Raw genomic sequence first — 25,196 nt, forward strand, 5'->3', positions numbered from 1 at the left:
ATGCTGCCCGACTTGGCAGAATTGAAACCCTTGGAAGGGATCTGCTAGAGAATGTTCCCTATGCTGTGCTCAGCTGCTGTAGGAGATGGGGAAACTCAGCCTCTCTCCACATTCCTCTTCTTCTGTGGTTGTGGACAGCTTGTGCTTCCACAGTTGTTCAAAACACAACTTGTCTTTGGGGTGTATTTGCGCAGCACAGACAAAAAGCAGACCAATGCTCAAATTAGGAAACTGATTTCCTTGTTAAGATGGGGAAAATTTGTTGCACAGGAGCCACACATTTGTTGGGCATATGCTTCCCTTTATAATCAGTTTAGCTCCAAGCTGGGCAGTGGTGGTATCCTTGATTTATAGCAGATGCCAGGTGATTTTTGTTGCTTTCAAAGTTTCCTGACATTGCTTTGCAACCTCTGCAGAGCTTCAGAGAGCAGAAACATTATGCAGAATTACACAGAGTATTCTGAGCTGAAAGGCACTCACAAGGATCATTGAGTCTAACCCTTAAGTGAATGGCCCAAACAGGGATTGAACCCACTTGCAGAGTCCTGCTGTGCTCGGATACCCCTGATACAACAACAGTCTTACGGAACTGCCACGGGCTCTGTGAGATGACATCACAGCTCAGCAGAATTCTGAGAGCACTGACACAGAGCTGACTTGCTTTTGCTGCAGTGAAATGCTGCTCCTTGTCACATAGGATGATGTTAAATGAGTTCTGGAGGGGAAAAAAAAGGTTACTTTTATCCTTTTGCTGCCTTTTCTCTCTTACTCTGGCCAGGGTAGCTGTCACCTCTGATACAGCAACTGCACCAACCTCCTCATGTTGCCACAATACACTGGTGGTGGTTCTCCCATTCCAGGTAAATACACCCTCCCATCTGGCTTGCATTCCTGTCACTTCCTACTGGTTTTAGTGATTTCCAGATGATGCATCTCAGGCTGGTTCACTGTGCTGAATTTGGGCTCTTTGCTAAGGACAGTGGTATTTGATGGAATCTCAGGTTTAGGATACCTAACTTCAGCCCACAGTGAAGGTTGACCTTGTGGATACATCCCTGGTTGCATGCAGGGGACATACTGGGGTTGAGGGAAAACACTCTGAATTTCCTCTCTTGCCCTGCCTGTGGGCCTCAGGACAGTGTCTGTGAGGGACTATGGGGAGCAATGGAACCTGTGCAAGGGCTTTACATGGCCTTCATATCTTAGGAAAAAATTGACCCAGCCCTTCTTAAGGGTTAATCTTTTTTTAAAATCAGCCCACACAGAGTTGTTAAAACTTTAAACAACTTCAATGTGAGCTCATACAGGCTCATGGCTGACAGGGACAGGCTGTGGTCGAAGCATCTGGCACCCCACCAATGCCTGGCAGCCTGGATGAGCCCCTTGGCAGAGATATTTGTCATAGACAACTTCTGGAAGAGAAATAAATGAATCCATCTGGTGAGTTCTGGCTGGGAGAAGGAAAGGGAAAAGGAGGGAAAGCAGACAGCATTATCTGTGCTCCACAGCAGGAGAAGGAAGATGAAGTCCAAAAGTGGAGATAGAAGGAGCAGGACTCATCTTGGAAAAGGGGCGGCATACAAATGGGGTGATCTGAGGGGAAGATGAGGCAAGTGAGAGGTAGGACAGAGTTGTCAGCCCCACTGCTCTCTGTCCTCTCCCAGGGCATATGCCACCCCCACCCTTGGATTTCTGCTGTTCTGGAGGGCCTGGAAGCCCCCAGCCACTGGGAAGGAGATTGAGATAATGTGTAGGGCAGCTCTGATCCTGGCTTTGGGGGACTGAGGACATGGACTCTTGGACATGTGCAGCCCCAGGAAGAACAAAGCAGTGTTGCTGGTTAGAGCTGCTGCAGGAGGAGATTCCAACCTCATCTCTGTTAGGTACTTCCCAACCTGGACAGCCATTTTCTGATCCAACACTGGCTTTCTTAAACTCTCTGGAAACCTTAGGCTTTGGTGGCAGGCTTGAAGATTTGTGTGGTCCACAGAAGTACTGGATGACATCAGCCTTAATATTTTGGGTCACCAGAGTAGGGTTCCCACAGTAGGGACACTGAGCAGAAGACAGCATTGCTTCTGCTTCTCAGTATTTTGAGGCTCAGTTTGAGGTTCCATCAGTGATGTCTGGGCAGGCACCAGAGATCCTTGGTCCTTTGCTATTCACCCAGATGTTGCAAGCCCTTGTCTGCCTTGTCATGAGAAGCACCAAGCCTGCCTCAGCAGTAAACAACAATGCAACAACTGGACTTGAGCCTGTGAAAAATCCTGTGCTTTGTCTGATGGGAAAATCGTTTAACATCTACTGGTACCAAGTGCACAGGTGGCTAAATTTTGTGTCTGCCCCCCAACTCCTCAAATGCAAACCTTTTCCCCACTTGCAGTCTTTTCCCCAATTTTCTTCTGAGTTCCAGGAAATCCCCACCAAAGCTCAAGTGCAGCATCACAGGTGACCAGGAGCATATAGCAACAGTAAACCAGTTTGTAAATAGTTCTCTAAAGCAGTGAAATATACTTCTGGATACTAATTTTATCATAGAATTGGCCTATTTTGGCAACGTTAAGCCTGCTCCTAAATCAAATAGGAAGTGGCACCCCAGAGATGCTGGGGTTTGTTCCCATCAGACTCGATTGATCCAAGGCCAAGACCATGTTTGTTGGTTTAGCTAGTTCAGAGCAGTTTGGGCCATTTTACACCTATTTGCTTTCCTTCTTACTTTGTGTAATCCCTTTGTTTGATTGCTGAAACAGCCTTAGGCTTTGTGTTTCCTGTGGGAGTGATGCAGCACAGTGACAAAAGGAATTTTAAGGGGATGACTGTGGGAAGGAAACATGTCCCTGTACCCCTCTGTTTGCCAGGCCAGCCGCACATGGCCCTTGGAGACAGCATCATTCCAGCAAGTACAAGAGCAGCTTTGAACTTGAGAGGCCTTTGTTCACCCAAGTGCAGCAAATCTCTCTAAAACATCTTTCCCTCCCTCCCTCCCTCCCTCCCTCCCTCCCTCCCTCCCTCCCTCCCTCCCTCCCTCCCTCCCTCCCTCCCTCCCTCCCTCCCTCCCTCCCTCCCTCCCTCCCTCCCTCCCTCCCTCCCTCCCTCCCTCCCTCCCTCCCTCCCTCCCTCCCTCCCTTCCTTCCTTCCTTCCTTCCTTCCTTCCTTCCTTCCTTCCTTCCTTCCTTCCTTCCTTCCTTCCTTCCTTCCTTCCTTCCTTCCTTCCTTCCTTCCTTCCTTCCTTCCTTCCTTCCTTCCTTCCTTCCTTCCTTCCTTCCTTCCTTCCTTCCTTCCTTCCTTCCTTCCTTCCTTCCTTCCTTCCTTCCTTCCTTCCTTCCTTCCTTCCTTCCTTCCTTCCGAACTGCCTTCCGAACTGCCTTCCGAACTGCCTTCCGAACTGCCTTCCGAACTGCCTTCCGAACTGCCTTCCGAACTGCCTTCCGAACTGCCTTCCTTCCGAACTGCCTTCCGAACTGCCTTCCGAACTGCCTTCCGAACTGCCTTCCGAACTGCCTTCCTTCCTTCCTTCCTTCCGAACTGCCTTCCGAACTGCCTTCCGAACTGCCTTCCGAACTGCCTTCCGAACTGCCTTCCTTCCGAACTGCCTTCCTTCCGAACTGCCTTCCTTCCTTCCGAACTGCCTTCCTTCCTTCCAAACTGCCTTCCTTCCTTCCGAACTGCCTTCCTTCCTTCCGAACTGCCTTCCTTCCGAACTGCCTTCCTTCCTTCCTTCCGAACTGCCTTCCGAACTGCCTTCCGAACTGCCTTCCTTCCTTCCTTCCTTCCTTCCTTCCTTCCTTCCTTCCTTCCTTCCTTCCTTCCTTCCTTCCTTCCTTCCTTCCTTCCTTCCTTCCTTCCTTCCTTCCTTCCTTCCTTCCTTCCTTCCTTCCTTCCTTCCTTCCTTCCTTCCTTCCTTCCTTCCTTCCTTCCTTCCTTCCTTCCTTCCTTCCTTCCTTCCGAACTGCCTTCCTTCCGAACTGCCTTCCTTCCGAACTGCCTTCCTTCCGAACTGCCTTCCTTCCTTCCGAACTGCCTTCCTTCCTTCCGAACTGCCTTCCTTCCTTCCGAACTGCCTTCCTTCCGAACTGCCTTCCTTCCTTCCTTCCTTCCGAACTGCCTTCCTTCCGAACTGCTTTCCGAACTGCCTTCCGAACTATCTTCCGAACTGCGTTCCGAACTGCCTTCCTTCCTTCCTTCCGAACTGCCTTCCTTCCTTCCTTCCGAACTGCCTTCCTTCCTTCCCTCCCTCCTTCCCTCCCTCCCTCCCTCCGAAGAATTTCTTTCCCCTCTGTTGAGAGAAACCTGTTCACATGTTTAAAAATGAATGCCTTTAGGTTCCTTTCAAGCTTCAGGGTGGCTGACTTTGGGTTCAGCTCTTCCTCAGTACAGCCACAACTCTAGCAAGTCTCAGGGCTCTGTCAAATTGCTGAATTTCTTTCCTATGATTTTCAGCATGCTTTAAAAAAGAGACTATCTCACCATGCTTCACTTTTTATCATCTGGTCTCTGTGCTTTTCTTTTACATCCCTGCCCCATTTTCTCTCTCTTTCTAGTCCATTTTCTCTTGTATTTTATAGGCTTTCTGGTATGGAAACTACTTCTGAAATACCTAGAGATAGCCTGCCTGCAGCTGGACTCAGAGTTCCTGGGAAGTGCTATTTTATTTACAACATTTCTGCTTACACAATCCAGTACTGAATGCCAGAGACAGCAGTGCCAGGCCTGGTTAATTGTAAACACCCCAAACTTCATCTATTTCCAAAGCCTTTGTTCTGGTGGAGAGGGAGCATTAACAAGAAGGCACTGCAAGCTCACAGGTGGGATTTTGCTGCGTTATTCTACCAAGCATGAAAGGGATACAAATTACTTTCCCAGAAAACCACACTATTTCAATGGAGTCTGCCAGCAGGAGCAGAAGCCTGCTGCTGCAGCATCTGAGGCTGGGCAGGAGCAGCCCAAGCCTGGAGCTCCCTGCAGAAACACAGTCACACCATGGGCAGCTTGGGAACAGCTAGCTGGAGTCCCGGCTGAGAGGGACCCGCCTTGGACACCCAGCACACAGAGCAGAGCAGTGCTGTCTGTGGCAGGGAGGGCACCCCAGAAAAGGGGGTTCAGGGCAGCAGCCCACCAGGGCATTTCCCTCCTTCCTCCACTCATCTTGTGCTTCTGGTACCTATGCAATTGCTTTTGGGGAAATTTCTGATGAGCACGTATTTCACTCTCAGTGCAATTTAGCAGCAATTGATAGAGGAAAAGACATTATCAGGAGACCGAAGGCAAGCAGAAGCAGCTCCACGGCCACACAACCATGTAATAAAGCTTTTTTTCCCCGCCTTGGTCTACATACATGTACAAAGATTACTGTTCATAATAACTTGTCCAAACCCCTCAAAAATAACAGCTGTTCTTTTATGATAACTGAACATCTTAATGACACACCCCCAGCAAAAGCAACCTAACCCAAGCCTTGCAGACAACTGCTCTCCACCAATATGAAGCTGACATAAAAAGAAAACTTGGTGTGTATGCAGTGAGATAGATTTTTTCCTGTCTTTAGATTTTTTTAGTCTTTATTCAGTGACTCTTTAATGGAGAACTGGTCATATTTTTAAAACTTGGAGAAGAAGACTTGGGTTCAACTCTGCTGTCCTGAGATTTCTGAGCTAGCTGTTGAATTCTGTTGAATTTATCTGGACAGGCTGGATTGATGGGCTGAGGACAGTTGTATGAAGCTCAATAAGGCCAAGTGCTGGGCCCTGTACTTTGGCCACAACAGCCCCAGGCAGTGCTACAGGCTTAGGGAAGAGTGGCTGCAAAGTGGCCCAGCAGAAAATGACCTGGGGGTGCTGGTTGATAGTGGCTGAACATGAGCCAGAGTGTGCCCAGGTGGCCAAGAAGGCCAATGGCATCCTGGCCTGTATCAGCCATTGTGGCCAGCAGGACCAGGGCAGTGATTGTGCCCCTGTACTCAGCACCGGTGAAGCCACACCTCAAATCCTGTGTCCAGTTCCAGGCCCCTCACTACAAGAAGGACATTGAGGTGCTGGAGCATGTCCAGAGAAGGGCAGTGGAGCTGGTAAAGGCTCTGGAGCACAACTCAGGAGCGGCTGAGGGAGATGGGGGTGTTTAGCCTATATAAAAGGAGGCTCAGAGGGGACAGTATGACTCTACAACTGCCTGAAAGTTAACAAGAGAACCAAGGGCAAGCATGGATATACCATCCGTGATGCTCCTGTAAGTGCAGTCCCATATCATTGATTTTAGTACAGATTTACACAACTAGAGCCAATAAAGTAACAAGTAAAATGTACAGAGGCAATGATCCTCCACAGAAAACACTGCTGCAGCTTCTTCTAGCTTTTCCTCACAACTAGCCTCCTTCCTAAGTTGTACAGTTGAAGTTTCCAATTAAAATCTTTTGGAGCAGAATTAGTGAGTTGGTTTTTGACTTGCAGTGCAGTGCTATGCAGCATGAAGTCCTGGGCATAGTCCAGCACATTCAGTGATGGGTCTTGTTTATGGCAAGGTGGGTTAACTTGGTGTATTATTTGCACATGCAATACACAATGTGACACAGTGGAGACACACTGCTACTAATTACCAAACACTGCTCATCTAGCCTAAGGAAGTGATCTGAGATATCTCAAGTTTTACAACAGGCTGCTAATATATAAATGAAAGACCTTATTTGATCCTGTGGGCCAGGCCCAAAGGGTTAAGCCCAGAGACTGCGGTGTGCAGCAGATTCTTTCCTAAGGAAAAGTTCCCTTCGTGATTACAAGACCAGGTACTAAAAGCATACACCTTTTTTTCCAGGGCTGTTCAGGTTGGTGGGTAGTTTTTTTTAAGTCTATCTCCTTGTGAGGTTGTGTTTTGTAAAATCTTGTTTATAAGAAAACCATTTTAAAATGGTAAAGGCTGTCTGGGAATTTTACCCATTACAGCTCCCAAGAAGTGCTCCTTTGCAGACCTTGGTGTTATGATTTTTAGAAAATACTAGAAATGGCACAAAACATGTGCAATAAACACTATGTAATAAAGCAAACCTGTGGTTTTACTGGCAATTTACTACAGCTTTTCCTATTGACTTATCATCTTTCACGAGCTGCACATCATTTTCCTTACTTCATGGTGCCTGCTTGCTCTGTTATCAAAAATACAGGTATCCCAAAACACAGACAGTTATGAAACACCACAAGCCCCAACAAATGTCCATCCTTTTGCGACTCTGCCCTGAGAAGGAAGTTCCCTTCCTCAGGCAAGAATGCCTGAAGAAGTGTGGAGTGCAGTCTCAGAAGCTGGTGGTGTACTCATTCCTTGTGCTGGCGCTGGTCTCTGTGTAGCCCCCAGCGTCTTTTGTTACCGTGAAAGCCCTTTCTGCAGCTCGGCGTGGCAGCAGCAGCTTGCAGGCTGCTGCCCTGTACTTCTTCGAAACGAGGTTGTAGAGGACAGGGTTGATGGATGCGCTCAGGTAGAAAAGCTGCAGGGCGAATATATTAAAGTACTGGGAGAACAGCATCGTCCTCATGTCCCGGGTGTTTATAAATATGATCCTGCCAATGTGGAAAGGCAACCAGCAAATTACAAAGGCCAGAACCACCACAGCTATAAGACAAAATAACACATGTGGCAGTTAAGGAGCGAGTTAACTTTTCAACCATCCAGTAAACTAAATTTTACGTGGCTGATTTTGCAGGTTCTTCTAACTGATACAAATGATATATAGAAATAATTGCATTAAATTGTTGGAAAACTGTGAAAATGGGAATAGCGTCAAGTCTGAAGTAAAAGGTAACTGGTAAAATTTTAAGCTAAACTGTGATAGGAGGTTTGCTGAGAAAAATGTGAACGACAACAGTGGAATAACATCTGTATAATAACATCAGGCACTACAGAAATCTCTCCTGGCTATGTCTGTAATGCCACATATGAGACAGGAAAATAAAAGTCAGAATGAGGAGTTTTTGTGGAAGCTCCACAGCAGCTCCATTTGCTGCAGAGCTGTTGTTTAACTTGTCTGCATCACCGAAAAAGACCCAGGCTGCACCTCAGTCACCCAAGCTCCCACAGAATTCGCTCTGTTGTGATGGGATGGTATCTAACATAAAGACTTTATAGTGTAGTTGAGCTATTGATTTTTTCCACTAAAGCTTTTCATGCATCCCCAGATCATTACTGCTGGAGACAGCTATTTGCCTTGATGGATCTCTAGCCCGAGTCACTTCAGCTGTTCTCCTGGTCCTGTGTTGCATTTTAGTACAATGAGGACAAATACAAACCCTCATGCAATGGCAACACAGCAGGAGTAGATGAGGAACAATTAGATAAGTGTATTACTGTATCCATACTTTTAATTATTTTTGTTTATAAATTTATTAAGGTACTTAAAAACAATCATTTGTAGAGCATCCTCTGTGTTTCTCAGAGCTTAAATAAAAGGGATGCAGCCAAAGAAAGTTTTCTTCTGAAAAAACACCACACACCAAGTGCTGCTGGATCCTTGAGATAAGGGGGCACTGGTCTCATTCAGTGGGTTCTGAGATCATGGATATGGGTGCTTCTGTCAGAAAACCTTGTGCCTACTTCAGTCTAAGTACTTTCCTCAAACAAGTCGGCAAAATTCTCTCAGGCTTATTGGTTTCTTTCCTTTGTGCTATGCTATTCCCATCCAGCTGATTACACTTTAAGTAAAAGAAGTCTCCCATGTGACATATAAAAACTACATTAAAGGTAGGCAAAAATAATAATTGTGGCATTTTGTTTTATTGTTCCTTAGTCAATAGCTGTATTTCTTTTTTCTTTCCCTTCAAACTGGTCACTACTTACAAACATTAAAGCCCCAAAGCAGACTAAGATCTCTTTCCAGTCTGATGCCGCATTACTGAATGTATGATTAAGAAAGTGAACTAAAAATTATCAGCATCCTCCATCTGTAGGAAGTGCTTTGGTATTATGGGATTTGTCTTCAAACAGCTTGTAGGGGCTAAGTTGCTGTTTTTCAGCCTCCTTGGGCAACCAGTGGATTTACTCCTTGGAGAGCTACAAATGACCACTAAGAACTTACTTTTCAGACGCAGAAATTTTCTATGCAGAGGTGTTGCTGCCAACTGGAAGAGACTGCTGATGTTACCACAGTTTTTCTGAAATTTCAGGCTACCCTTACTTGATTCTGCCTGGTAAAATTCAGGAAACGGGTATATCTACGGAAGGCAGTCGTGCTGCTGGATGTGCAATGGCACGCGGGTGAAGCCTCAGCTGGGAGAGAGTGAAATCCCTGCCGTGGCAGTTCCCGGGAGCGCGGCTGGGATGTCCCCCTGTGCTATTCCCTATCCTGTACGGGAGCTGCGGGTGCTTCAGCCCTGCCATGGTCCCCTAAGCCCAGGTCCTTGCCCCAGCCATAGCCCGTGGGGGATGGTAGCGGGACTCACCCAAGATCCTGATTGTCTGGCGGTGCCCCTTCTCCCGGAGGAGCGAGCTGGAGCCCCGCAGGCGGGTGTTGCTCCGCCACAGCTCGCGGCCAATGAAGCCGTAGAGGACGCCGAGGCAGGTGACGGGGAGCACGAAGTAGCAGGTGGTGACCCAGAACATGGTGGCCAGCAGGCCGGACTGCAGCGCCTGCGGGGTGGGCTTGCACTCGCGGCTGAAGTCAGTGTGGTTGTCGGGCTGCTCCACGCCGACCAGGAAGAAGAAGGGGCTGGCGGAGAGCAAGGCAAAGGCCCAAAGGACGCCGATGGTGGCTTTCACCCGGCGCTTGGTGACGACCACCTTGGCCTTGAGGGGGAAGCAGATGGCGAGGTAGCGCTCCACGGTGAGGGCGGTGATGTGGAGGATGGTGCAGTAGGTGCAGCCCTCGCTGAGGTAGTGCGAGAGGCGGCACAACAGCTGCCCGAAGATCCAGGGTCGGGAGCGCCAGAGGCGGTAGAGGTCGAAGGGCAGCCCCATGAGGATGAGCAGGTCCGAGACGGCCATGCTGCCCAGATAGAGGTTGGTGGTGGTCTTCATGTCTCGGTAGCTGCGAATCACCAGCACCGTGAGGACGTTGCCCGCCACGCCGACCACGAAGAGCCCCAGGCAGACGGCCGTGATGGGAACGAGCACCCACATGGGCAGCGCCAGGCACAGCCGCTCGTCGCAGGGCGGCCACGGCCACGGCCACTCGGGCTCGCCCTCGCTGCCGTTCCCGCCGCCGCCGCGCCGCATCCCGCCGGGGGACGCGCCGTGCCCGGGGCAGCGCTGCTCCTTCCTCCGGCCCCGCCCCGCCCGCGGCTGCCCCGCCCGCGCAGGTACCGCGCCCCCGCCCCGCCCCGCGGGCCCGGCCGGCACACGGGGAGGCAGGGGACGAGGGAGGGGAGAGGGGCGGCGGCGCTGCGCGCACAGGACTGACCACCAGCAGCGAAAAAGAAGGTACTTTTATTGTCCACAGACTCTTAAAGGTACTTTGCTACATCGTTTCATGTATTTTCTATCAGACTATACAGGTTCGTCTTCTTGGAGCCCGACGTTGTACAACCGTAAAGTGATATGTTTGGTAGTGTATCTATAGCGTTTTAAAAACTTTAGAGTTTTATCTTTTTATTTATTTTTGGAATGTACAGTATATGAGGTAAAATTAAGATTACATTAAAAACTGTCTTCAATGCAGTAATATGCACTGAGGCTCAAATGGCAAATACACTATTAAATGACTATCAAAAATAGGAGCTCATTTGAATTTTACTATGAAAAACGTAAGTCACTGCAGGTTGCCTGCAGTAACAAATCTTACCGTTTTAGACATTCAACCATAAGAAATCTCTGGGCTGTGACACGCAACCTCATTTGCACTGCCAAACATGGCACTTTTAAGAAGGTTCTAGAAAACATCAGTTACCGCGGTATCCTGTGGGAAGGTATCAACCTATACGTACAAATGACAAATTAGAAATAAAATGTAAACATACAGTACATTTTAAAGACAGATCGTTCTTGCCACGTGGAGGCCAAGTTCTTCGCCATTTCTTCTTTTTTTTTCTTTAAAAAAACGAAACTCAGCAACATTATTCTACAGCACAGATCATTGGACGTATAAACAATTACAATACATGCCCGTTCTAATATAAGAAATTCTTCAGAGATCTTCAAAGCACAAGACAGAGGTTCCTTTTTTATTATTATTAAGACTGACAGAAGTGTTTAATACTATTAAAAATGCTAAACTGAACACAACTAGAAGTCATTAATGATCCACTATCTTGTAACTCAAATAAATTAAAAGTAGCTAATTACAAAGTGTATAACAAATAACATAAGTGTGATGAGACAAGGATTTTTTTTAAAGATAGTTTCACTACAAGCTTTGTGTCACTGGCAATCATTGACATCTAGCAAGATGTTCAATGGGATACTTGTTAAAATTCAGTCTGGTCATTCAAGAACTCACAAATGCAAGCTCACAAAACATTGATGAGTTATGCAATTGCAAAGTGCTCTAATGCAACATTAACTACATGCAATCAACAATTTGGTACAGTATCCAAAGAGACATTACATTAAACATTAGGATCTCAAGAAAAAAGCAGCTTTAAGTTTTCTGGTGCAAATTACTACACTTCGTCTTCTGATTTGGTGCCCCAAAGAAAGAAAGAAGAAAACAAAGGAAGGGAAAAAAGAGAAAGAAAGAAAACAAACAAACAAAAAAAGGCAGTGCTTATTTCTGGTGGAAATGGCAAGTGAATGTTGGGGAAACAGCAAAAATTCAACAATGAATTTTATCTCAAAATTCTGTTGATTAGCCAAAATCAGAGGGCATAGACATCTGTATAAACTGCATCCAATCAAAGGTCAACTTTGGAAATGTGTTTTTCAATTTAAATAACAAATCTAAGAAGGTCTCTCACACTCTCCCTTCTATAATCAGAAGTAGTAAAAGAGGCATTGTTTTGTAAGTAAACATCAAATCCTGGGGGTAAAATAAACCACTTGTGCCATCTCCTTGTAGTCTTTCAAAAACATCTACTTGCAGTGAAGAACTCCACATTTATCAGATAAGAAGCTTCCTTCATACATACTCTTCCATCCAGTTTATTATTTGCTGCCTGAGAAAAGCCCCTTCTGTTTTTCAGCATAAATCCTGCTTCCCAAATAATTAAGACAAATGAGGAGGTAGAAATACAGCGCTAAATTGCTTTCACAGCATCAGATTAATATTGTGTACAGCACAAGTTTGTTAGTGTAAGTTTTAAATGCGATCTACACATTCTTCCCTGTTATGTTAGCAACCTTTAGAAGTGTGGGCCAGGAAATCACCTTTACACTTGTGTTTACTGGTCATACCCTTTTCCTTAAACACTGCGTGCCTGCCCCATATCGAGTTTGTACTGCATGAAGGCATATAAAGAAAAGATTATATTTCTGTGGCTTGCATTTTAATAACATGTGTCAGCCTATACCTACGAGTAAGCATTTTAAAGTGGCTGAGAAAGTTTGCATCAGTCCCAATGCCGGTGCTAAACGCCTGGTTTTGTAAAAGCAAGAGAACAGAATTACTTTTAGATTATGAGAAAGTAAAATGTAATGGGCAGCATTATAAAATAGATCTCTTTCTTCACTTTATGACGAAGTACTGAATGATAACAGCAATCAGAATGGAAAAGATAGCAAAAAGTGCAAGGATGACAGCAGCACACACTTGGTCGCTCTGTGACCATTGTGTCCTTGTGGTTTGCACAGTGTCCTTGTTGGTGCTTGCCGGTGGTTCAGTCCTCTGAGAGATGAATAGCACTGGGGCGCTGTAGGGGCCCACCAGGTCCTGGTGACCCGTGGCCTCTTGGCACTGGCGAATGGCACATGCGCGGAATCTGTATTCACAGTTCAGCTGGAGGCCTGTGTATCGGAACGACCAGTCTGGGCCCTTGTAAATCTGGAAATAAGGGGGGAAAAAAGGGATACTTCAAGTAAAAAAGTACTATATATACCCATGTATCTTAGTATGATTTTGCTTATGGTGAAGGTAACACTAAAAAGGATGATAACTCACCAGTGCTTTCACCCACACAAAGAAAAATGGACAAAAAGCTCAAACACACAATTTAAATACCAGATAAAGTCTCCAGTTATTTTGGTGAAACACACGGACTATGCCTGCTTGTGTGGAATGATGAGTACACACCAAATAAACTCTGTCACAAGCCCCAGCCTTCAGGTGTTTTAGTGACACTCACAATGTGATGCAATATACAATATTGTATCATGGTATTTTAGGCAGTTAACTCTGTATCAAGCCAATTCATTAAGTCTTACCCAATCCAATGTACTTTGTTGTAGTTATCTGTATTTAAAATATTATGATTTATTCCAATAAACACTGTATCAGGTAAGCCAGAGAGTCCTCTTTGTGATTCTTAATTTCATCATATTCCCAAGACAGAGATAACTTGTGAGGGTGCTCTTCAGAGGTCTCTCAGTTGGCAGGTTAACATGAGTTCACAATGCTTCAGCATGGACTGCCTAATTCAGTGAAATCTAAATTCCAGTTTCTCAAATTAATTAAATCTGCACTTATGTAAAGGTTCTGTGAAAGCCAACAAAGGGGTGCAGTTATAGGTACTTCAATAGGTAGGGAGGTATTAGCACAGTGCAATTTGATTTCTCTCTTTAAATCCCTTCACCCTTCCACCTCCAAATATCTGGATTTGCTTTATTTAACTGGTAGCACGATACAGAAATATCACATCAGGAGCTTTCCCTACAGTTACCATACTGTTAGACAGTATCCTGAAAATGCACACTAAAAATGTAAAGAAACAGGAAATCCCTTCTGATTCTGCTGTTCAAAGAGCTCTTGCTGTGCCTGAGGCTACTCATAGACTCAGAGTTCTCTGACAAGCTGAGCTTTACTGGAATCTACAACCTAGAGACTTTTCTCTCTGAGGCAGGGCAGGCCATCAGAAGTGCAGCTTCCTCAAAATTCTGCTAATTTGGATCATGCGTTTGGGAGCAAACAGGCCACTGACACACATCCTACTCCAGCTAGCAGGGATTACCATCCTCAGCTGCTTGTCCCCAGTGCCTTGTCAGAAGTTGCCTTCCCTTCCAGTGTGTTTCCTGGGGTATGTATATGATTGTTTCCTAACCCCTTTAAGATCTTTGACTGATGCATACAGCTCAAACAGCACATTATTAACTTATTTTGTTTGTAGCATAGAGGGAGCAACGACATGAGCAATTTGTATGACAGATGAGGAAGGAGGAGGAGAGTAAAGGTTTGGCAGTGAAATAGCCGGGAACAGCTTAGAGCAGACTTCCAGGCAGTTTATTTTTGTCTGTGTCAAATAAAATTGCCACCATCGTGTCTAAGTGTCTTAAAGACTGTTTTCATACTGTTTACTTCTTGATTGTTCTGATTTAAATTTCTGCAAATGAGTCTTTTATTTTATTCTAATTTACTACGCTAGACTGCCCTGCAGAGGCAAAAACAATCACACACCTCAGTCTACTTCATTATTACCATACTCAAAGAGCCAACTATATTTTCTTGCCCAGGTCATTTGGCAACACACACTGATAATCAAAGTGTGATTTAACTCTGTATCTAAAAGCAACACAGACCACACGTTATGTACCTAATGTTGCATTTACAATGTTGAAGTTACAAAAAAGACTATTCAACATGGCAAGACATCTTGGTTTATGGTTCATCTTTTAATGAAAAATTTAACAAATGACCATAACAAACACAGTGCTATACTGAAAGTTATGAAAATATTAAGGCCTATAATCTACCAAAGCACAGGTGAAACATTTAATACTGAACTATAATAAAATGGTAATATACTAGAATTAACTATTTCTGTCGTGGAAAGAAGTTCCTTGGCTTAATAGTATGAAACAGTTTTCAAGCTTAATTTCATGTCAAGTATCAGGCAGTTTGTAAACTGTGAAGCAAAAATAAAAACAAACTGGGAAGCAAAATTTGCACTGAATGCAGGATAATTTGTACCTTGGCATTTCACACCGCTTCTTTGCTCTTAATGCAAAGAGAACCCTTTGCCCCTTTTCTCTCCAGTCTCAATTATGTACCATTAGGTAAAAGATTTCTTTTTGTCAGTTGTTCCATTAGTGGATGACTTCCTCACCACTTGATGTGTTAAGCTGTATTTAGTGAACATCAGTGTAACCCAGAGAGGCTGTAATTTAGTGCAGAATCTCCTTCTGAAATGAAGGAGATGGGTTTAGGAGATATTACCTTATATTATTTAGTAACAAAAAGTTAACATGGTGACTAAAAGCATGCTGGAACACAATAAACTTTACTAACTTTAATTTCAACTAGTTTTACTAAACTAGTTATCACAAAGAAAATCAAAGAACACTACAATAACTTAAACACATCATACCTGTTTGAATTCTGAGTCTTTTCCCACCATGACCTGGAGACAGTAGATAATTGGATCACCCTTCATGGGCTGCAGAACTTCCCATGCGATTTCACAAGTGTGATCATTTATTCTCTCTATCCTTGGTGCTGAAGGAAGGAAAGAAGCATCAAAGGGACAGCTAGGTCTGCTTTCCCCATCACACGCTGTCATATTCTAATGACCTTTAAAATTCTATATTCTACCTCCTATTTTGTCTCAGAGAAACAAAAGGTTCAGATTCAAATTTATTCTTCCTCCAGTGTTTTCTGGAGCAACAACTAATAATTCATATAGGGCTCTTTTCCTAGTTAGGGTATCATCCAAGAGAAAGCAAATAAAATTTAGTAACTGTAAGTGTGCATCACATACCAAAAAACCACAAACAATGCTTAAAATTATTCTAAACATGCTAGAAAGCATTTTCACCTTAACTTGCCACTCTCCTGGTAAGCAGGAGAACTAAGTACAAACTTCTTAGGTCAAAGACTGCATAAACCCCAAGTCTTCCATTTTTTAAGTGAATATTTTAGGCAACTACATGAAAGGAGCCTTCTCCCACTATCCCTACCTGCACTTGAAAAGGGCTTAATATTCTCAATATCCCAAATACAACATAATACCAAAACCAACCTGCTATCCTCCCACCCCCCAAATGAAAAAAGAAGCACCCTTACCTTTCAAGGCAGCTGGAACAGACTTGGGAGTAGTGAAAATATATTCTTGAGAAAGGGGACCTTCACCAGCTTCATTACATGCCTGAATACAAAATTTGTATGATGTTGACTCACTGAGTCTTTGAACTTTGTATGTATGACATGGTCCTCTATATAAGGATACAAACCTGAAAATGGAACGAGTAGCTTATTTTGAACACAGAAAAGGACTTCTGAAGCAGTATTGTCTTGAAATCTGTTCCCATAATTTCCCAGAATCTAATGAAAAGCCCAGAAACACTTATTTCAGAGTTAAACAGTGTTCTGGCTGCTATAAAACAATAAGCTGATTTTCCAGGGCCAAGTTTTTATTTTGCATATTTTGGAAATAAAAATCTCTTGCAAAAAGAACAATATAGATTCTCTCTTACCAAAAATGTTTGTAAGAATTTTAAGAAACTATTTTGCATTTGAAACAATGGGAAAAGACAGCAGTTGTGTCTCTCATTGAGTTGCTTTTTTTTTTTTTTTTTTTTTTTGCTTGGCCATCTACTCCTCCAACATCTTTAGCTTTTTAAAATTATGTAAGTAGATTTTAGCTTTTTGGCCTTTTGCAACATTCCCTTACTACACCTAAAAGATGTGCCATGGATCCAATTGCTTTTGTACATCATTGTTGGAGATGGGCTCATGCAGACCTGCACAGGAGGGCAGAGTCACAATTTTCGTGCACACCAAATCTGTTTCTGGGAGCTTTGTACACTGGCTACTGTCCTTCATGTTGCAGCTCTTGCACAAACTGATCACTTCAACTCTTGTTTAATTTTCAGTCTTGGTGTCCCCAGGACACAGCACAAATTTCTCTCTTCATGCAGGGGTCGTCATCTACTTCAGCTTTTTCTTGTCTTTTAAAATTAAAACAGATGGTACCTGCACATGACCTAGTCTTTAGGAATGGCAATGAATTTCCTTCCACTTAAACAGCCTAATTTATTTCCCTCCTTACAGTACAGCAATTTCACATAGTAGATCTCTTTTATCTTTTTGTAAAACTAACGCTACTCATGAGACACGGAACACTTTGTAGCAGTACTGCTTATCTTACCATTTAGGCAAGGGTTCTTGCTGTACCATCTCACCTGACATTCTATTTAACATGAGACAAGGAATCCGTCAAAATAATTTGTATTAATTTCCACTAAAATAACTGCATATAAGGCAACAGAGAGTAAAGCATTCATCCCTTCCAACAGTGATTGGACTTGTTACTTCGACAAAATATTTAACCAAAAGTGAGAGAGAAATATGTGCTGGTATGAAATGCTGCATTAAACTCTTCATGTTGAACTGTTAAGTAAAAAACAATGAAGTTTTTTATCTTGTACTTCTCAGCACAAGAACAATCGAGCCCTTCTTGCCTTGCCAGATGAGATGACTGCCTACATCTGCTGTGAATTCCCCAAAGCATATGGAATTTTACCCTTTGCTGCCATCTCCCAAGCATCAGACCACAGTGACACTGGGCAGATTAAAGCAATGCCAAAACCAACCTTCCATTCTTATCCTCCATTTGAAGGTGGTACTGGATGGAGTCAGTTAATGCTTTTGCAGTTCCCTCTCCCCACTTCAGCTTTAGAGTCTGAGAACTGTATGCAGCACATTCCAGGCGAGGTGGATCCGGGGGGAGAGGCTTTGTTTTCAGTTTTATGGTGTGGCTGAAAGGACCAGCTCCAAGACTATTTAGGGCTTGAATTCGTACCCTAGTGTTTGGAAAAAAGAGAATAAATTAACTTGAAATTAGATTCTAAAAATAACTGGTCATATCCACCATTCTCATTAAATAGAGAAGAATGGTACTATCTACAGTGAAGACTTTTATCATTATTATGCTTTGATAGACTGTCAAGAATATGCAGGTGCATCACTTTCCTTACATTTTAAGGAGCTGGCTTGATTAGAAATAAAAATATTCAAAGTATATTCACATTAGTGAACAGATGCAAAAGCTCTGTGAGTTACTTCAAGAGTGGTCCCTCTTTCTGCCTGTGCAGGCCTTGAACCAAAATTTTGATAGCCACATTGGAGTGATGAGGGAAGGTAAAAAAAACCACCCCAAAGAGGGGTTACCATATCTGTGACTGTTTTACCAGGTCAAGGATGACTAACAGACATTTTTATGGACTTTTTTGAACAGATCCTATTTGTGTGAAAATAAAGTGATGGTGCCCAGCCACCTCTCTTGCTGTTTCCACCAGTAACACATCTCTGGGCACTTGCAAACACAAGCCCTCTTGGGTCTGCCTGCAAAGTGCGACAGGGAAACCAGAAGTCGCCAAAGGACACAAAGCTGAGGAAGTTGTAGAACTTGATACTCAGGGATAAGGTAGGATTTTGTTTTTTCCTTCTTTGATACTCCAAGGAAGACAATGTACATTAGATTTGTAATTAAGAATTAAAAGACTTAGCTAAGAAATTTATTTCTGAAGAGGAAAAAGCAGATAATAGAGGCTCTTTACGTATTTCACAGGTAGCCACAGGGAGCAAAGTGTGTCTAATTTAATTTTGCAGACTTAACATCTGTTTGTCCAAAACAGTATCTAGGTAACGAGAAAAAAGTAATCACACTAATTAAATTCTGAAACAGTCAACCACACAACTGCAAAATGTGGAAACACAAATGTGTACGCAGGCTAAAGAATAAATATTTCTCTTTCACTACAGTGATTTTTAACATTATGCTAATTTATTACAGCCCAGAACTAAGGTTAATACATGCAATTTTTTATCTGCACAAGGAGTTGACAGTGTATTCTATTAAAAAAACTTATGTGGGTAGAAGTATAGACCTATCTCTGCAATGGAAACTACTCTTTTTTTCAGTCTACTGACACAGAGAGCAACAGCTCTTCAGACTGCCAGCATTATTGTTAAATAATTATAAGGCACACAGAAACACTGTATTCTGACATAAAGCCATAAAACAGTAATTAAGGATTCAGAAAACTGTGTAGCCTCATGATATCCTAATTATACTGAAATCAAAGTGGGTTACAAGTCTGACTTCAGTGGGACTGCCATTCTCCTTTAACACTGAGAACATGTTTTTGTAACAGTGCCTTCAGGCAAAACTACTGATTTTTGCATTTACATTTTTCAGTAACCCTTGGACTGAACATTAGGGATGATTTCAGCAACTAAAATTCTTCAAAAGAGATGTGCTGCTGGCTGATTTTTCAAACTGAAACTGTTCATGCTGACTTCCACTTTTTCTGCAGATAAGGCACTGCAAGTTGCCATGAGCTGTCATTAGATCAGACTGGGCATAGAGCCCCCTTCGATGGATTTTACCTTTTCAAACAAAGAAGCAACCAGTCCAAAATCAGTTATGGATCTGAATATGTGATGTGAATTCAGTTAAACTGACACATTAACCAGACAGATACAACAATACTGCAATAAACTAACATAAATTACTTTTTCGAAGAAAATAAAAATTGCATATCTATTTATGATGATCATCATTACAAAACTTCTTTTTGCTCCATGGCTGTGCACTAATGTGTCTCTGAGAGTAATAATGAAGACAATAAAAAAATACAAGGAAACAAAGCATCTGCTCTTGTGGAAGAAACAGTAGGCTGTCAAGTAGCTGTGCATCACATACCTGTAGGTAGTATCTGGCTGTAAGCCATCTATAAAATAGGTCAGATCCTTCCCAACAGTTATTGGCTGCTTATCTCCAAAATCTATGCTGTAGCCGAGGATTTCAGATCCATGGTCACAAGGTTCTTCCCAGCTTATAGCAAGGCATGTAGAAGGAGAATAGTGGGGACTTTCAACTTCATCTTCACTTAGTCCACGAAGACATGTCACAACTGCAGGTACAGAGGCTGGAGTCATACATGCCACTACTTCACTGAAAGGGCCTGCACCTGCAACATTCACTGCCTGCAAATCCAAAGTAGACCATGTTTTTATGGCAGAGTCAACTCCTGTTTCCAGATTTCATTAACAACAGTTTTACATCTTTACCTGAACTCTGCAATAGTATATAGTGGCAGGCAAAAGCCCTTTCACTTCACAGCTGAGCCCAGGCCCACAGTAGGAGATTTGCATACATCCTTCCACACCGCCCCACTCCAGTCGATATTCCGTGACATCAGCTCCATTACTTACTGGCACCTTTAAAATGGGTATCAATAATTAGAAGCTAAATATACTGATGTAAGAGAAAAAATAAACTAAACTCACCACATCTCTATTTTGTTTTTGTTCCAGAGGAGTCTTATCCTCCCACTTCTTTGCTGATTTTTAATTTAGTACAGTACAAGTAACAGGCAGAACCTGATACAAACTTCAGGAAGTTCAACTAAGACAACTGCAAACACAAAGTCCTGACTGCTACAAAAAAGTACAGGCTGAGGAGGAACCTTTACAAAAAAAAACCCTGTGTGTCCTGGAGAGGAAGTTGAATAAGAATCAGCAATGTATGTCTGATGAAGGTTAACTACATATTGGTTGTATTAGCAAATGAGCAGCAAGAAGGGTAAAAGGAATAATGATTCCCCTCTACTCAGCACTTGTAAGGGTGCATCTCCAGTACGGTGTCCTGTCTTGGGATCCCTAAAAGGAGATGGACATTGACATAATGGAGTAGGTCCAGTGAAGAGTCACAAAGCAGGAGTGCAACACAACAAAAAAGTAAAGTTTACTTGATAGCAAGGTGATCCACCTAAGGGAAGATCTTACTGCTGCCTTAAATTACTTACTGGGAGGGTACAAACATGATGACAAAAGTTTTTCATGAAGATAGCACAGTGCCAAGACAAGAGTCATGACTTGCATTAAAGGGTATTTTGACTAGAAATAAACAAAAAAATCCTACAGAATGAGAGTTTACCCAGACAGTTTTACTAGGCTGAAACATCTTCATTCTTGCAGATAAATAAAATTTCACTGGGAAAGGCCCTGAGAAACTTAACCTATTTAAATAGAAGGTTGAACTAAATGACATTTAGAGGTCTACTTGTGCCTTAATTACTGTGTGACTCTGTAAAACAGGCATCATTAACATCACTCAAATTAACTCTACCTGAAAGTGTTATGGTATTTTTTAAAAAAGGCTTTGCCTTGTAGACATTTAAGGAGTACTCCTCTGACATTCCTCCAGTAGGAAGCATGAAAACTGCTTTCCAGGTGAAACAGTTTAATTTTTTTTTCCGTACAGTTCTGTAACTCAGATACTTCACCCCATCTCTAAGCCACTAAAACACTGTGTTTAAAGAGTATTCCCGGAGAGAATCTTTCTTTTTACAGTCTTAATTTTTATCTATTGCATTTTTTTAATAAGATATCTAAACATATGGGTTTATAGGAAGTCTGTGAGGCTTTTGCTACATTATTACTAATGTAATTATATAAAATTAAATCAGATTATAAAAACAAGAAATGCACAATAATCTATTGTATTATGTGGCTACATTATCTCTGAGGAACTATAACTATGTTAAAGAAAAATTTTAAGATGAGACTGCATCACTCAGAAATGCAGAGCAGCAGCTGTGGCAAAACTTTTAAACAAAAGAACACAGTAAGATCCAGTACCTGCAGCCTGCCAACTTACTGCTGCCTTACAATGGCATGATGAATGACTAAGGTTTTACCTATTAGATAATCGAGTAAGTTTGCTTACAAATAAAGTGATTAAAATACAGTATTAGACTTTTCAAGCTGAACTCAAAAATGCAGAAGACCATTATGTCATTATGTTAAGACAGGTGTTACCATGGCATTCTTACCTCCCACGACACCTGAGCACAGGCAGCAGATCTGCACGCCACTTGAGGGGGCTTGCACTGATCTGGGGGTCCAGGTGCTGTAGTTATTTCACATTTTTCTGAGTAAGGTCCAAACTATTAAAAAGGGAGTTGATACAACTACATTGTAAAAATGAAATCACTACTTTTAAAAAAAACAGTTTACCACAGCAGGGACATGTAACAGCAACCAGAAACGTTCTATTACTTCTTTATAGAAGAGATTTCTGTGGACTGTGGATTCAGGATTTATTTCAGTATCTAACTATTCTCCAGAACAGCTATAAATTTTTCTTCAGCAAATGCAACATGAATAAATTTGACACTTCAAACTCTTGGGAAAACCAGGGAAGTACTATCCAAAACCTTATTCTGAAGTTACATGATGACTGCACTGGAACATAAACCAATTAGTACTGCCTATTTATACCTATGTAAAAGAAATAAAGGATTCAAAAGCTGCTGAGCTATAAACCATTCTTTGCTGAGTGGAGGGAAGATAAAAGTTAGGATAGTGCTCTAAAACCTTAAGCTGTAGACCTCTCAACAAACACTGTCAACGCACCCTGACAGTTTTCAATGAAGTGTACATTATTGAACAAATCAGGACTCTGGGTACATAACTAAAAAGCTTGTTCTACAGCAAGAATTGGTTTAAACATATTTAATACTTCAAAGAAGGAAAATAGTCTTGTATCTGATAGAACATGTACTCAGAAGTTAAACTAAATATAAAAATGGAAAGTCAGGAAACACTAATTATTATGTTCTGAACACCAACAGCTGTAAAAATAAAGGTCAATCAATTTACAAAGCTGTATATAGAAAATAATTTGCTACCTTACTTCACATGAAAATAGTGAAGTTGTAGCAGTACTTTAATAAAGTTCTTAGCATTTCCTAATGATTTCCCAATATTACTGTTCAGATAAAAGACATAATTAGCTATTTTCTCTTCCCTTCATCTAAAAATCGCCTTCATTATAAACTGATGTTTAACCATCTGTTTCCACACAACAATAAGCTATGACTCAAAGGACTCTACATTAGGAAATCCTAATTTTAAAATTACTGTTAAATGCTTTGTTTGAAATAAAAAATCCTTAATAATGACTGCAGTGAATTTCATTTCAGACTGCCTCCTTACCCCAGCCTTGTTTGCTGCTCTCAGTCTGAAGCTGTACATCCTCCCTGGAAGAAGGCTGCCCACTGTGCATTCAACATCAGAACCCTGGTAAACCTCTCTGTGTTCATCGCTTTCTGCCTGAAACATTTCCAGACCATAACAGGTAATGGGTGAACCACCATCTACCTGAGGTGGTCCTAGAAATAAGAAAGAAAGAAAAGCTTATTTAATTTATCATGTAACACATTTGGATCCTTTACAATCTCTAACACTTGTAATAAAATTACCCCAACGCAGCTGAATTTCTCTTGCTCTTGGTCTACCCTGTAGCCTTGGAGGCTGGCATGGACCTGGAACTACTGCTGGTGTCTGCACCAGTAAGGAATCAGTTACCTGAAACAGAAAGATAGACTAATTAAGTTATCCAGGCCAAACCAATAACTACCAGTTATTCCATAAGTAAAGGCAAATACCTGAGTCAGAAACAAAATCATCCCCTTTTTAAATGACATCTTCAAATATGTGAAGATACTGAAGTGATCTGGTATATATTTCTCATAATATAAACCATGCCAAAATAATCACACAATATGCAAAATTTGCTTCTGTATTTTGGTACACATGTAAGGAGTAGAATTAAAATCAGTGGTCAATTATCAGTACAAACGTAGTACAGATGCTTGAAATATGACTCATTCAAAGAAAACTCATTCTCTTTTCATCAGACTGCAGCTTAATAATTTTTAAACCCTTACTCTAAGGGTTGTATACTTTCCACGGAAGAACCTCTCAGAATGCAAAAGTGGGCAGAAGTGTCAATCAGAAGAGATTAAAAAAAAGAGATTTCAACTTTTTCATTGCTTAGCAATACCTAATGAGCAACAAGTTTCCACCTCTGATTTGAAATTTGGGCAAAAATTACCTAAGAACATAACACATGCAGCAGATGGCACTGACTGTTCTGGATGCAGACAGAAGTGAGCAGAGACAATGAGGGGTTATTAGCTTCAGCTTGATACAGAACAAACAGGAAGTTGGAAAGACTTTAGGTTTACAGAAAAAATGAATCTCAGAGTCTCATTTCACAGCTGGTTTCTATGTATGTTCAAGAAAGAGTGGACTGGATGATCTGCTGCTTTTCAGCTCCTTTGAATATATTGTTGCACTGAACAACTGCTGCTACTTAAAAGGCAGAAAGTTTTGCATATGTTAATGAGAAGCTGCAGAAGAGTTAATTACATCTTGCTTCACAGTTCTTCTGTTGATTTCTGACACCTTCAGAAAATATCAGGACTTTCTGGAAGTTATTTTCTCTTTGGTACTCAAGGTTAATTCTAAAATCGTGGGGTTGGGTTGTAGGTTGGCAGGGTGAAAGTCTCCTAAGACTTGTGGTCTGGTGACTGGGAAAAGCACTGCAGCCAAGCCAGCATTGAAGGAGTCCAGATTTATTCTTAAGGCAAGGTGGCTGTAGTCAAGCTTGTCTTTGCAGGAGACTTCAATGTGGAGGAAGAGCACATATGTTTCATGTCATAAGGCAGGGCTGGGTAGAAATTACAAACACCAAGAACAGAAGGTTTTAAGGTTTTTGTGAGAGCAGCTTGACAGTAAAGCCCTGCTGGAGTCTGCAGAGAGCCAGGGCTGGCTTTGTTACACTTGTTGCTGAGAAGAGAGAGCAAATACAGCAAGACATTTTGGCACTGGCAGCTAAAACTACACCACAGAATTGACAGTGCACGTGTGTGTGTGTGTGTGTGTGCGCGTGTGTGTGTAATGTGTGTGTGTAAAGAAGCACATGCGTATGGCACAGCAAATTGTTTGGGAATACTGAAAAGTAGGGCAATAAAAACATTTTAATTGTGCTTGAGAAAGTATGGGAAGCATAACCCTGTAAAGCTTGAGTGAAGACTTCTTCCCCTGCCTGCCGGGGTAACTTGGTTACTGAGACAAGGTACTCTACTGACTACAGGAAATACATTAAATTCATAAAACCACAGAATCTTCTGAGTTGGAAGGGATCTACAAGCATCATCAAAGTCCAGCTCCTGGCCCCAAGACAGCCCCAAGAATCACACTATGTGAGAAACCATTGTCCAAAAGCTTCGTGAACTCTGTTATGCTTGGTGCTGTCACCAATTCCACAGGAAGCCTTTTCATGTACCCTTCTTAAACTGCTTTAGTTAGGCCTTAATAAATGACATTGTATAAATGTATCACATGG

At 42.4% G+C, this 25,196-nt stretch overlaps 2 protein-coding genes and 1 long non-coding RNA gene across 9 annotated transcripts in view; 1 reads left to right on the top strand and 2 right to left on the bottom strand.

Annotated features, from left to right (window-relative positions):
* The first annotated feature begins 578 nt into the window (after window positions 1-578).
* Window positions 579-5,392, top strand: LOC128803421 (uncharacterized). The gene is made up of 3 exons (XR_008435713.1): window positions 579-860; window positions 4,566-4,805; window positions 5,214-5,392. It is a non-coding gene; the product is annotated as an uncharacterized LOC128803421 (long non-coding RNA).
* A 798-nt stretch (window positions 5,393-6,190) lies between these two features.
* MLNR (motilin receptor) lies at window positions 6,191-10,188 on the bottom strand. Its single transcript, XM_053970588.1, has 2 exons — window positions 9,417-10,188; window positions 6,191-7,593 (listed from the first exon to the last, which is right to left on the bottom strand). Exons 1-2 carry the CDS (start codon window positions 10,186-10,188, stop codon window positions 7,280-7,282), a joined length of 1,086 nt encoding a protein of 361 aa, XP_053826563.1. The 3' UTR covers window positions 6,191-7,279.
* A 194-nt stretch (window positions 10,189-10,382) lies between these two features.
* Window positions 10,383-25,196, bottom strand: part of FNDC3A (fibronectin type III domain containing 3A) — a 111,251-nt gene continuing 96,437 nt past the window's right edge. For 6 of the 7 annotated variants that reach the window (XM_053969898.1, XM_053969892.1, XM_053969894.1 and 3 more), the window contains 9 exons: window positions 23,266-23,371; window positions 23,000-23,175; window positions 21,835-21,948; window positions 20,069-20,218; window positions 19,701-19,984; window positions 17,587-17,796; window positions 16,058-16,224; window positions 15,363-15,490; window positions 10,383-12,886 (listed from right to left, as the gene is read on the bottom strand). In XM_053969898.1, coding sequence (XP_053825873.1) covers window positions 12,572-12,886; window positions 15,363-15,490; window positions 16,058-16,224; window positions 17,587-17,796; window positions 19,701-19,984; window positions 20,069-20,218; window positions 21,835-21,948; window positions 23,000-23,175; window positions 23,266-23,371 — 1,650 coding nt within the window. In that variant the 3' untranslated portion in view covers window positions 10,383-12,571. Of the gene's footprint in view, window positions 12,887-15,362; window positions 15,491-16,057; window positions 16,225-17,586; window positions 17,797-19,700; window positions 19,985-20,068; window positions 20,219-21,834; window positions 21,949-22,999; window positions 23,176-23,265; window positions 23,372-25,196 lie in introns of those variants that run through there. The other variant, XM_053969899.1, reaches the window with a different exon arrangement.

Source organism: Vidua macroura, chromosome 2 (assembly GCF_024509145.1).
Source record: "Vidua macroura isolate BioBank_ID:100142 chromosome 2, ASM2450914v1, whole genome shotgun sequence".
NCBI classification, from domain to species: domain Eukaryota; kingdom Metazoa; phylum Chordata; class Aves; order Passeriformes; family Viduidae; genus Vidua; species Vidua macroura.

What these genes read in the sequence shown, in the direction of transcription:
- MLNR (XM_053970588.1), bottom strand. Translation starts at nt 10,188, where the DNA reads ATGCGGCGCGGCGGCGGCGGGAACGGCAGCGAGGGCGAGCCCGAGTGG. An exon ending in CCAGACAATCAGGATCTTGG is followed by an intron (nt 7,594 to 9,416) that starts GTGAGTCCCGCT and finishes TTTGTCTTATAG; the next exon opens with CTGTGGTGGTTCTGGCCTTT.